At 39.6% G+C, this 12,828-nt stretch overlaps 1 protein-coding gene across 5 annotated transcripts in view; it reads left to right on the forward strand.

Moving 5' to 3' along the window:
• Window positions 1-12,828, forward strand: part of sobpa (sine oculis binding protein homolog (Drosophila) a) — a 52,309-nt gene that overhangs the window by 5,721 nt on the left and 33,760 nt on the right. For 4 of the 5 annotated variants that reach the window (XM_061062593.1, XM_061062590.1, XM_061062591.1 and 1 more), the window contains exons 2-3: window positions 11,228-11,348; window positions 12,281-12,487. In XM_061062593.1, the coding sequence (XP_060918576.1) occupies window positions 11,228-11,348; window positions 12,281-12,487 (328 nt within the window). The remainder of the gene's footprint in view (window positions 1-11,227; window positions 11,349-12,280; window positions 12,488-12,828) is intronic. The other variant, XM_061062595.1, reaches the window with a different exon arrangement.

Consider the following 12,828-nt stretch of genomic DNA (forward strand, 5'->3'; position numbering starts at 1 on the left):
GGGATATATGTACGCCCCAATGAAGGCTGCTAGGTTGCCATGGTGAACTTGACAATTGCAGGTAGCGACACCACTAAGCACCCTTTATCTTCTATTGTACTTTTACTGAGACCAAATAGAAAGTGGAATTTAACTCCATCAGCTTTGTAAGATGTATGCATTCATTGTGAAGGACTGAGCTGATGATTACTTAGAAAAAAAGTTGAACAAGTCAACAAACCGTTAAATTGGAATCTATTCTCTGGGGACATGAATACTCACAACAGCTCATATAGACCCCATGTGTGTTTTTTTTTTAAAGTACTTCTCTCTGAGGGGGTTTAAGGGACATTGATGGTAGCAGTAAACAAAAGATTTGGGGGTCCACAACATAATAAGAGCTCATGTTCCAGCTTCAAACATAAACTGACCTTTTGGTTGACCTCAGTTCTGTTAGAAGCTGTTAGAAGACTTAAGGATGAATAAAGCTGCTAAAAGGAGATGTAGTCTGTGTTAAACTGGATCAAAAGGCTTTACATCCAGTGTTAGATATAGACATCTGTAGCTGTCTCTGTGCCTCCAACGCCTCTTCCTCCCCGGCTCCACCAGAGCCAGAGTTGGTGCCGCATGCTTTCATCAGCCGCCAACCAGGATTAGATTCCACTCTTAATATTACTCCCACTTTCTCAAAGTAGTGGGGTGACACAGAGGACAGGATGGTAGGACTGAAAGAGCCAGACAGAGAGAGAGAGAAGCTGTGATTTTGTCTCAGATGTTGATGTGGTTATTTAACAGCTACATCCGTTTTTACTTAAGACTATATTCAGGTTGGTTCAAATCATTCCTTCAAAAGGAGGATTTTCACCTTCAAGTTTTTTTTTTAGTTTCAAGGTTTTATCCTTGTTGTTGTTCGGCTAATTGCTTCAGATATGCTTTCCAAGGATTGCACATTAGAGTCTGTCAGAGCACTGTCAATTTCTGCTTGATTATGAACTGAAGCTGATGCCTGTGAATGCAACAACAGCAAACATTTTCTCAGTTCATTCGTTTAATTTTCTCTGATTTGATTTGAAGGATCTTATAACAATCTTACTGAAATCAAAGTTAACTGATACAGTACAATGAATTAGAAATTAGTTTCAATCCAAATTCTATTTATTGCCATTTAAAGGTCCCATATTCTGCTTTTTCTGGTTCTATATGCTCTTTAGTGTGTTTTCCAAGTGTCCTGTGCATGTTTAGGCACATCTATGTGCAAAAATTCAAAGTCCGCAGAAACGTGGCTTCTCCTACGTCCTCCTGTTAGCTGTAGCATTAGCTGCATGTAACGCTCGGTTCTAGCCCCCCTCGATAACAATGTGTCAGTGCGGCGTCATTGTCAGTGTGAGATCACTGATCTAAGCCCATTGGCTCGTTGTGGCAAGCCCTGCAGCTCATGTTGAAATCTCCGAGACGCATGCTCAGCAACTGACCAATAACGACAGAGCGGATCGGCAGACCAATCAGAGCAGACTTGGCCCACGTAGGGTCTAACAGTGTGGGCTCAGCAGAGTGTAGCTGACGGACTCAGAGCGTAGAGGGAGCAAGGAGGAGCAGTACATGAAAACAGACACTTTTTTCAGACTTTAGCTATTGTGAACATACAAAAGTAAGTACATAGATTAAATATACAAACCCCAAAAAAGGCATAATATGGGCTCTTTAAGATTAAATGTCTCTGTTATTAAATGTAAATTCAATGTGGTTATTCATTACAAAAGTTAAACTTTAAAATTAATCATCAATCTTCAGTATAATAGTACATTTCTCAGCATCAGTGGGGGGGGGGGGGCATAACACCTGTCACTTATTTAAATGACAGAAGTGAATGGCAGCAGAAGCTTCAGGCTTCAGTGTTTGGCCTCTTCTGAATGAGTCAGTTTTGGAGTTCTCACATGTTTTTCTTGTAACCTTTTGGTGCAGTTGCTACTCCATCAAAGTTTATTAAATGATTCATTTATTTCATTGGAAAGGGAAGGCTCAGCCCTGAGAGTCCATTATACCAGCCGTCCAGCTGCTGAATATGAAATGAATTACACAGCAGGTTGTAACTCACCATTCATTGATCAGTTAAAGTGATTTGTTTTTCCGATCTCAGGATTTCTGCTTTTTCCCACTGGTAACTTAGACAACCCAAGCTGCAAATTTCAAGCCGCATAATGCCATTAGTGTCAATCAAAACGTGATCATCCACGCCCACACAGTCCAGAGAAACCCAATGAGCAGAACTTTTTAAAGAAGAACATTTACCTTATACTACACTACATTTGTTTCTCTTCTTAATGAGACTAACTTTAATATCATACATAGTTTTTATTTCAAGCCATTTTGCCTCAGGCTTTAAGAATATAGTGTGTGACATGAACCTCTTCCATAGTGTGCACATGGGGGACCACTTGCCTTTTTCACCAGCTGACTATTTACTGCATCATCCAGTTCGGCTGACCTGCATTTGTGTGAGTTTCGGATGGATACCCTGGTGAATATAAAACTTTCACATACCACACAGCAAAGACAGGAATTGAGCTGCCCTACTTGTTTTTCATGACAGTTAATGGACGTTTCCATTAAACGCCATGAAGCTGTGTTCAGTAGGTTGTCTACAGATGACATGGTTGTGTGTTTAGCTGTCAGAGCCTAACTTTAGCTCTGCTCAGGCAGTGGCACTAAATCTGACTTCCAGGAACCTTCAGGCAGCGTGCTCTGCTGTCACTCATCATTGTTCAAGCACAAGTGTTTTAAACCGAAGCTGTCCTCATTAACAGCCTTCACTACTAAACCTTCATATTTTAAAAAGAATCTGAGACAAAAAACTTGAAATAGGAAGTGCTTTAATCAAACTTTAATTGCTCAAAAAAAGTGCTGCAGATCCTTTCATTGTGGATACTGACACATGTGATGTATTTTTGTATTTGATGAAATGTTCCTGCAGATACAGATGTGTGTGCATGATGCTTCTCGACAGAACTGTGTGATACTCTGACTTGTCATGAGAACCTGAACCATGGCTGAAACCTTTCTGCCCTGTCTTCCCATTGACTAGCCACCACAGCGATATTTCATAACGGGCAGATCAATAACTCCTGCCATTCTTCATTACTAATGCTTTCCCAGTATTTAGACAGAGTCCCTCCACCAAGTGTGGCCGACCACTGCTACAGATCAGCAGAAACTATTTGCTCTGAAAAACAAAACTGAGGCAAAACCTATACTTGATAATAATCTCCAAATATGAGATATAAATGCAAAAAATCATAAATTATATATACAGTATAAAAAAAAGTATTTTAATTATAAATAAATTTTTAATCACGAAATTCAAGTTTACACTTTGTAATTGAAAAACATGCTACTCACACACATAGGCCTGAAATCCACACAAGAGCAAATGTGCCGTCGAAGCAGGAAACAACTTGCCTTCTGTCACTTCTTCTTCTTTGTCTAACAAAGCCTGAAATAAGGTGAGTAGGGGCGGCAGCAGCTCAGTCTGTAGGGACTCGGGTTGGGAACTGAAGGGTTGTACGTTCAAGTCCCGATGCAGACCATATCTGGAAATAAGTCTTGTAGCTGGAGGGGTGCAGGTTCACTGCACTTCCTGATCACTGCTGAGGTTCCCTTGAGCAAGGCACTGAAACTCCACACCACCAGCTCAGAAGCACCGCTCCGTCACTCTGACATCTCTCCATTAAGTCCATGTCCATAGGATCCTGTTTGTGCATGTGTGTAGCATGTTCAACAACAGAGTGTCAAATTGAATTTCCACTTGCAGGATTTAATAAAGGATATCTTAAAGACACTTCTGCCTCAGTCTAAACAAGTGTGTGTGTTGATTTATCTATGCTCATTACCACTCCTATCTCCCTTACTATAAAACCTCTCTAAGCAATATATCCCACCTGCTCTTTGTGTTGTTGCTGTGTGAATTGAATTTGTTTTAAGTAATTGAGTCAGTGGACCAACTGTGGACTCCATGCTGGGTGACCAACAGGCTCCATACTGTGTCAGCTTGTAAGAAGGAGCTAATCGTACTTCTCTCTTTTAGAGCTGCATTGTTTAAGTACTCCCATAATAACACAGAGAACTTATACTTTCACTTTATCTGCCCAAATGAAATTCTGGTTTAAGAATCGGTCACTTTTCCACCCACAGAAAATCACAAATCAATATCCCAGTGAGTGAAGACTGCAGAGAAATCTGGACTCACCCAACTCTCAACTTAATCTTGTCACTCTCCTCTACAAAAAAAGTCTCAAACTATTTGAAAGATGTGAACTGATTATTTAAGCCAACATCATCCCTTTGCATTGTAGTTCATTTTGTTCTTAAACAGTCTTCTGATCCTGCACAGCATGCATGTGGAATATCTATGAAGGTAAATCTATTCCTTCTCCCCTTTAACTTACTACGCAAAGACTGTTTTAAAACATGCACGTAGTCTCAGTGATGTCACCCGTTCGTTTCTGAAGATTGTTTCATGAAGGCAAAGATGACAGCCGTCATATTGGAAATGATGACTCCAAATTACTTTTTGACTAATGTAGAAACAGACAAAGGTGAAGCTGAGGCAGGCCGAATGAGTCTTGGTTGGTAAAAGCAGCTACGCCCCCAATTACGCGTAGTTATGCACAACTCTTTGCCTCAATAGAATCTGTACAAGCTAACCACTTGTCCACTGGCACCCCACATTGGGTCTGTTTAATAACCAGATAAATGCTCATTAGAGTCAGTTATTGACTTAAGTAAGTCCACATCTTGCTTTCTGTTGAAACTGACATTTCCCTGAAATTACAAATCTTTTTTTTGTTATATGTAAGGGAAATGTCTGTATTATAAATCCATAAACATCTGTTTTTAGCTCAGAGTTGGTCGTCTTCTCATTGAAAGATGAGCTGTACATTCCTCCAGTCCACATGTTGAAGAGTCCTTGAGTTAAATACTTAACACCAAATGAAGTGCTTGTGAATGTGCTTTGTATACGATCTTAATGATCAGGCACCGCAGCCTCTGTGTTTTTTATTATTTATTTTTTTTAACCTTTATTTTACCAGGCAGAATTGCTTGAGATCAAATGACCTCTTTTTCGAGCAAGGCCTGGCCAAAATGGCAGCAGCAAAGAAAAAATATAAGACAAACCCAAAAAGAAAGCACAGACATGAGAAAAAGAGACAAATACAGTCCAGAAGGTGAAGAAGAAGAAGAAGCAGGAGGAGGAGGAGGAGGAGAAGGAGAAGGAGGACAAGATCATGTTAAACAAAAACAAAACACAACAGCACAATACACACTAAAAGAACAATTATGTGATGATGATAAAATACTATGCAGTGAAACATTTACACACTCCAAAATTAGCCTTTAAAAGACTTGTGAGCCGAGTTTTAAAATCATTAATAGTGATGAGTTCCTGTAATTTGAGTGTTTTTTGAAGACTGTTCCATGCGGAGGGAGCAGAGTACATGAAGGCCCTCTTCACAAACTCAGTACGAGTTCTGGGGACTGACGTAGATAGAAAGTCCAGAGAGCGCAAACTGTATGATGGATTTGATTTAAAAGTGAGGTAGGTGCAGAGGTATGAAGGGAGTAGTCCAGTAATAGCTTTATAAATGAAGGTGTACCAGTGAAGAAGCCTACGAGCTGACAGGGACAGCCAGCCTACTTTAGAGTACAGGGTGCAATGATGGGTGAGTGATTTACAGCCGGTAATGAATCTTAACGCACAATGATAAGTAGCATCCAGCATGTGTAGTGAGGTAGAGCAGGCAGTCATGTACAGTACATCACCATAATCTAATAATGGAATAAAAGTAGCAGCAATAAGCCACCTTTTAGAAACAAAAGAAAAACAAGATTTATGTCTGAAGTAAAAGCCCAATCTCACCTTTAGTTTCTTTGCCAGGTTCTCGATATGGGGTTTAAAAGACAAATTGTCATCAAGGATGATACCAAGGTATTTAAAAGTGGAAACGGTCTCAATAAGAGTACCTTGAAATGTAAATAGAGTGGGCCGACAGTTAGTTTTGTCCCTGGATTTAGTGAAGATCATCATTTTAGTTTTATCTGCATTAAGTACCAGTCTTAAAGACAGGAGTTGGGCTTCTATTTCTTTAAAAGCAGCTTGCAAGCGATCAACAGCCTTTAACACAGTCTCTCCAAAACAATAAATAATAGTATTGTCAGCATAAAAATGGGCATTTGCATTTTGGACATATTTCCCCAAATCATTAATATAAATAGTAAACAACAAGGGACCTAATATAGAGCCTTGTGGCACCCCCTTGTGGACAGCCAATGTATCAGAGGAGCAGCCATCAATTTTAACACATTGAGTCCTGTCTGAAAGATAGTTAGAAAACCAACCAACAGCAGAATTAGACAATCCTATATTAACCAGTCTATGCAATAATACATCATGGTCCGCCGTATTGAAGACCTTGGCAAAATCAATAAAAAGACAAGCACAGTGTTGTTTGCTATCCAGGGCCATAAAAGTATCATTTACTATTTTAGTAGCTGCTGTGACTGTACTGTGTGATTTTCTAAAACCAGATTGATAACAAGATAAAATTTCATTATAACTCAAGAAATCCTTCAACTGATCACTAACCAGGCTTTCTAAAATCTTGGCTAAAGGAGATAGATTTGAAATAGGCCTGTAGTTATCGAGGCTTGACGGTTCACCACCTTTTAAGAGGGGAAGAACGTGAGCCGTTTTCCATATTTTGGGGATTTTCTTACTAGTTAGAGTTAAATTAAAAATGTAGGTCAGTGGCTCTGCAATAAAATCTGTGGCGAGTTTTAAAAAATAAACACCTATATTATCTGGCCCTGGTGGTTTTTTTTAATCTAATTTCTTAAGAGCTTTATGTACTTCAGCAACAGTGAAGGGTCTAAAGTTAAATTCATTATCCAAAGGGGCTCAGCAATAGCAAGTGGAGCCAGTGCAGTAGAGGGCGTATTTACTTTATCAAAAAGAAAACCAGAAGAAACAAAATACTTATTAAAACAATTGAGCATCTCAGCTCTGTCACACGATGTGATAGTGGCAGACTCTGACACAATGCAAGTTGGAAGACTAGAGGAGTTATTTGGAGATAGAGATTTGATTGTCTGCCAGAATTTCCATGGGTTATTTAAATTTTCAGTTGTAAGGGCAAGATAATAGCTAGATTTGGCTTTCTTGACTAAGGTAGTACATTTATTCCTTAAGCATCTAAAAGTAGCCCAGAGAGCATCACTGTTCAACTTTCTTGCTTTTGCCCAATAATAATTTCTTTCTCTGAATAAATTAGACAATTCTTCAGAGAACCAGGGATTTCCCCTGCCCTTAACTCTATACCTTTTATAAGGGGCATGTTTATCAATGATTGACATAAGCATTTCAGCAAAATAAGACCAGGCTAGTTCAACATCAGGTATTAAGGAGACCCTGCTCCAAACTGCAAAATTAAGATCAAATCTGTAGGCCTGTTCACTAAAGTGTTTTGTATCACGTTTTGTGATGTAATGAGGTTTAACTTTTGGAATTCTTGTATCCCTGACACCTGCAATAACACAGTGGTCACTCACGTCATATGGAAATACCCTTACAGAGGTATACTTATGAGGATTATTAGTAATAAACAAATCAATTAAAGTAGATTTTTGTGGGCACTTATGGTTTGGACGAGTGGGAGAATCAATTAACTGTGTAAAATTCATTGAGTTACAGTATGTTTTAAATGCATTTGAGGCTGGTGACTGCCAGTCCCAGTTTAGATCACCACAGAGGGCTATCTCGTTGTCAGATAATTTAGAAAGAATATTAGATAAGGAGGACAAGGTTTCCTTAGCTGCAGAAGGAGGTCTGTAGCAACCAACAACAGTAATATGACAGCCCTTGGACAACTCAACCTGTAAAGCTAGAATTTCAAACTGATTAGGTATTGACTTCTTGACCAATACTTTAGTGTGGAATTTACATTCAGAATACACAATTATTCCACCACCACGTTTAACACGATCAGCACAACTTATATTGTAACCATTAATAGAAACAACACTATCATTAATAGATTTGTTCAACCAACTCTCAGAAATTACAATTATATCAGCATTAGTTGTCTGTGCCCAAACTCTAACAAAGTCTATTTTAGGTAGAAGACTACGGACATTTAAATGAATAATACCCAGACCAGATCTTAAGATAAAATCAGCAGCAGTTTGAATACAATTAAAATCAGGACCAGGGTTAAACTGAACATCGCCAGATAACAATAACAGCAACACAATCAAGCACCGTGATTTAAACATTTTGGTTGAGTTACACTTAAGGTTCGCATCTGTGCAATGAATCGAAAATAAAAGAGCATTAGAGGGAACAATGAAACATGTTTTAAGCACATAGCAACACATCAAACTGATAGACCGTTTAGCAGGTAAAATAGTAGCAGTTCGACTCGGTGATTGTATCGAGTTGATACGGAAAGTACATGTTTGGAAGTTGGGTTTGGAAGCTGGGTATAACCAGAGAGGAGAGCAGTCTCCCCGGCTCACTCGCACAGGGGTTGCCAGCGTAGCCCCAGCATGCTATCGCAAGTAAGGCGCCGTGTCGGCCCCATAGTCCGTGATCGGGTCCGATAAAGAAACGTACGAAGAGGAGGATCGGTACGCGCAAAGTCACTGGTGTTTAATGTGTAGCGTGGTGTGTGTGTGTGTGTGTGTGTGTGTGTGTGTGTGTGTGTGTGTGTGTGTGTGTGTCCCCGCTGGCAGGGGCAAGGGGCAAGAGAGCAGAGTAATAATCCAAGCAAATTTCCAAAATTAATCCATGCAGTAAGGCAATGAGAGCGAAGTGAAGCAGGTTTAAAAGAAATGGTCCCAAAGGTATAAAAACTAAGTAGAACTACATTAAAATCTCACAGAGACAGAGCATGCAACCTGACGTGCTGTTTGAATATGTGTGTGAGAATGAATGTTGTTATTAGAGCACTTTTTCCCACTCTGAAATCCCACTCTGCTTCTAAGAGAGAGATATGTAGCCAACAACTCTTTCTGGTTTAAAAATATATTTAACCATAACAAAAAAGGTTTACACCTGTAATGATTCTATTCAGTTGTTTGACAAATTGAATTACAAGCTGAAACTGTCTGTGTCAAAAAAAACAAGCACTTTAAATGGATGTACCTTAATAAATAAAAGGTCACATATTATGCAAAATACACTTTACAATGTTTATGAACAGCTTATATTTTTCCCTAGCATGTCTGCAAACCCCCCAAATATGAGAAAAGTCCATCCTCTCTGTCTTCTTCCTGCTCCACTTTTCAGAAAATGTGTGCTCAAACAGGCCGATGGAGAGTTTCCCTTCATGACATCACAAAGGGCAGTAACCCCTCCCCCAGGTGGGTGACACTCCCACAGCTATGTGTTTGTTCTGCCCTCTGAGTCTGCCTTCTCACTGTAAACAATAGGACATGGAGCGAGAAAGCCCAAGCCACCCAAGCCCCTTCCAGAGAGGACACAGCTCATTTACATATTTAAAGGTACAGACACAGAAACAGCCTGTTCTGAGCAGGGCTGAAATAGAGGGGTTTATAGACATGATCAAATACAGGATCAGAGTGAATTTAGAACAACAAACTACACAGACATGTTTTGGGGAGCTCTGAGACTTTACACTTGTTGAAAAGGAGAATAATATGTGACCTTTAAGTTTCAGCCTCGACAGCCAATCTAAAGGCTCAAGGCTGAAGCAATGTGCTGGAGAAAATCCAAAACTCTTTGTACCCATAATCACAAGGAACGAAAATATGTAAAAATGTGGCCCGGGCTTAAAAATTATGGAAAACCCCTGTAAGGAAGATCTGCTAAAGCGAGGTTTGTTTGTGTGTACTTTAAGTTTACTTCTTTTTAGCTTTAAGTCTCCCTGAGAATATAACTATACTAATAATTAAAAAGAACAAGTAAAAAACGATCATTAAAAATAAAAACGATATCTAACTGATCAATTATTGGCCAAGCTTAAGATCATCCCAGACAAATCACACACTTATGTTCTTGATTACAATTCTACAATTCTACAATTCACTTATCACACGCTTTTCTCCAAAGCGACGTACATCAGAGAGTAAGTACAACACAAGTAAGGCTCTAGAAAAAAGGGAACAATGTCAGTAAGAGCAAACGATCAGCTTTGAGTCTGATTGGACACACAGGTGCTGACAGGAAGTGACCAGAGGCAAAGCACAACATTGAGGGCAGTTCTTGAGAGCTCTAATCAGTATAGAAACCATCTTATAAGTCATCGTTATCAAACAAAAACCATCGTCATTACCATCATCATCATCAATAATATGGAGACGATCATCATTAAGTTAGTAGGTATTCATGAAAGAGCTGGGTCTTTAGCTTTTTCTTAAAGGTGCAGAGAGACTCTGCAGATCGAATGGAGTTTGGAAGTTAGTTCCTCACCTTTGGGCTGTCCAGGTCCATTTTACCCCTGTGCCTGCTTGGATGCACATCCAGATTTTGTTCAACCAATCAGATAAGCTGTAGGAGAAAGCTCTCATAATTCAAACCCTTATCTTTGCTCTCACTGCGTCTTCTCTGTCCAGTGGATTCTATTTGACTCTACTGTCATAAGTCCTCTATGCTGGTTAGTGTGCCGTGATCCGGTTCTTATCACAGTCTTTATTACACCCTGATAACATCCTCCTCCTCGGTTATTGTGCCATGAGAGAGGCCATTAGTTTGGCTGGGTGCACACAATGCAGCATTGGGACGGACCTCCACCCAATTAGGTTGACCTGTACCCACAAAGAAGATCTGGAGGGGGGGAAATGGTTTTCTCACGGAGCAGCTTTACATTTTGAGAGAGGTCACAATATGTCTTTCTAATTAGTAGAAGATATGTGGTATTGTGGACAAATCTAAGAGGCTGGTTATAAAGTCAAGGTCTCAGGAGAAGCTCAGCAGATGTAACAATGAACCAAATTTTTGCATTTTATTTGAAGAAGGGGCCTCAAATCTTATTTTTCTTCGTCTTATTTTCAAAAGAGTTTGGAAAGGTAACATTTATTTTTTTTGTGACATTTCTTTTAAAATAAAACTACCATTACTATTTATTTTCTGTTTCTATTTTTCCCGTCATCAGTACTGTCACAGCGTACATCTCTATGTCAGAGTGTGTCCTGTATGAAGGTCTTTGTCTCACCAGTCTAAATGTTTGTTTTGCAGAGTTTTGCAGAGAACACCATGAATGAGCTGCTGGGCTGGTACGGTTACGACAAGGTGGAGCTGAGAGACTCTGACAACCTGGACATAGGGGAGACTCCACAGCACATCTCTGTCCTTAAAGGTATGAAACACTAACATGCAATACAGCATTTGTTCTTTTTTTTCTTGCATGAATGCATGCATTTTGGGCCCTGCTCACCTGGCAGTCACATTTACCAGCTGCTTCTTTATCCTCCATGATGTGCTGCATAGAGATATATGAGTGAAACTATGATATGATATTGTAATGAAACATGCCTTATGTTTGCTGTACGTCTGTTAAACATGACTTTGATGCTTTTAGTAAACGTTTCTAATAAAAACTTTTCATTTTTTGAAAGTTACACTTAAGAGTTTCTTCAACTTTGTTTATATCACTGGTTTAAAGTGAGCAGGCCACGTGCTTATATCCATCAATCATAGCAACTTCATATTTGTTGTAAAAATTGTCATGTAAATATTGGCTCTGATAGCGATATTTTGTCCTCTGGAGCCAGCCTCGAGTGGACACTTGAGGAACTGCACTTTTTTGCACTTGTACATTGGATTAATTTTTCATCACCAGAGGTTGCAGCTCGTTGAAACTCACCTTTGATGGTCATTCATGATAAAGTTAGACCAGGACCACAAAAATGATTGGAACAACTGAAAAGGCTTTCCAGCCCATAATTGATCCATTCATTTTATAGCCTTTGCTTTTTTTTAATTCTCTTTTGTTTTTGTGGGCTGTTCTTTATTTCTCAAAATCAAACATGTCTGATAGTTGAGGGCAAATCTGGACTAAATTTGGGCCTACAATCGCCTTGTGTGTAGCCTTCCTTAGTCACTAAACCTTGGGTGCTTTAAGTATAAACGTCTCCTACCTAAGCTTAAAGAACGTACTTCATCACTTGGGCCTCCAGAGTGGTAAAAAGTCATTCCTTATTTTAAGCAGGATAGGCTTTAACATCTCATTGTTATAGTAGGTGTCAGTGCCTCTAACGGTTTTTATTCCCCTCAATTTAATCTTTTTAGAAAACTTGTTGCCAAAAATCACAGCCTCAACAGAGAGTGGTGAAGGCTCTCCGGACCGAGCCAACAATTCCCTATCTTTACCAGCCTCCAGAAACGGAGTCACAGAGCCCCCCACAACACCGTCCACCTCAACGCCCAACAGGGAACATGGCAGCCTGCCCATCATTGTTCCCATGATCCCCCCGCCTCTGATCAAGCCTCCTGCAGGTAGGAAGCATGCCCCGACACCTTTTTTGAAAGACACATACAGAAGAAGAATTGAAAAGCATTATAAACAAAAGTATCAAAATGTAGTCAAGTGGGCGCCTCCTCAAGCTGTCCTCAATGCTTTAACCTTTTCTGTGTTTTGAAAAAGGCTACATTTTAATAACCAAAAAGATCAAGGTCATTTTCAGCACATTGCAGACTTCTGATTACATTCCCCCAAACACCCTCCTCCACCTAGAAGGAGCTGGCATAGATTTAATCCACAGATGTTCTGCAGACACATTACATTGTCATGAAAGTATAAAAACCTGCAAGCCTATTCTCCACCACTTAACAGGAAA

Source organism: Labrus mixtus, chromosome 18, assembly GCF_963584025.1.
Source record: "Labrus mixtus chromosome 18, fLabMix1.1, whole genome shotgun sequence".
Lineage (NCBI taxonomy): Eukaryota > Metazoa > Chordata > Actinopteri > Labriformes > Labridae > Labrus > Labrus mixtus.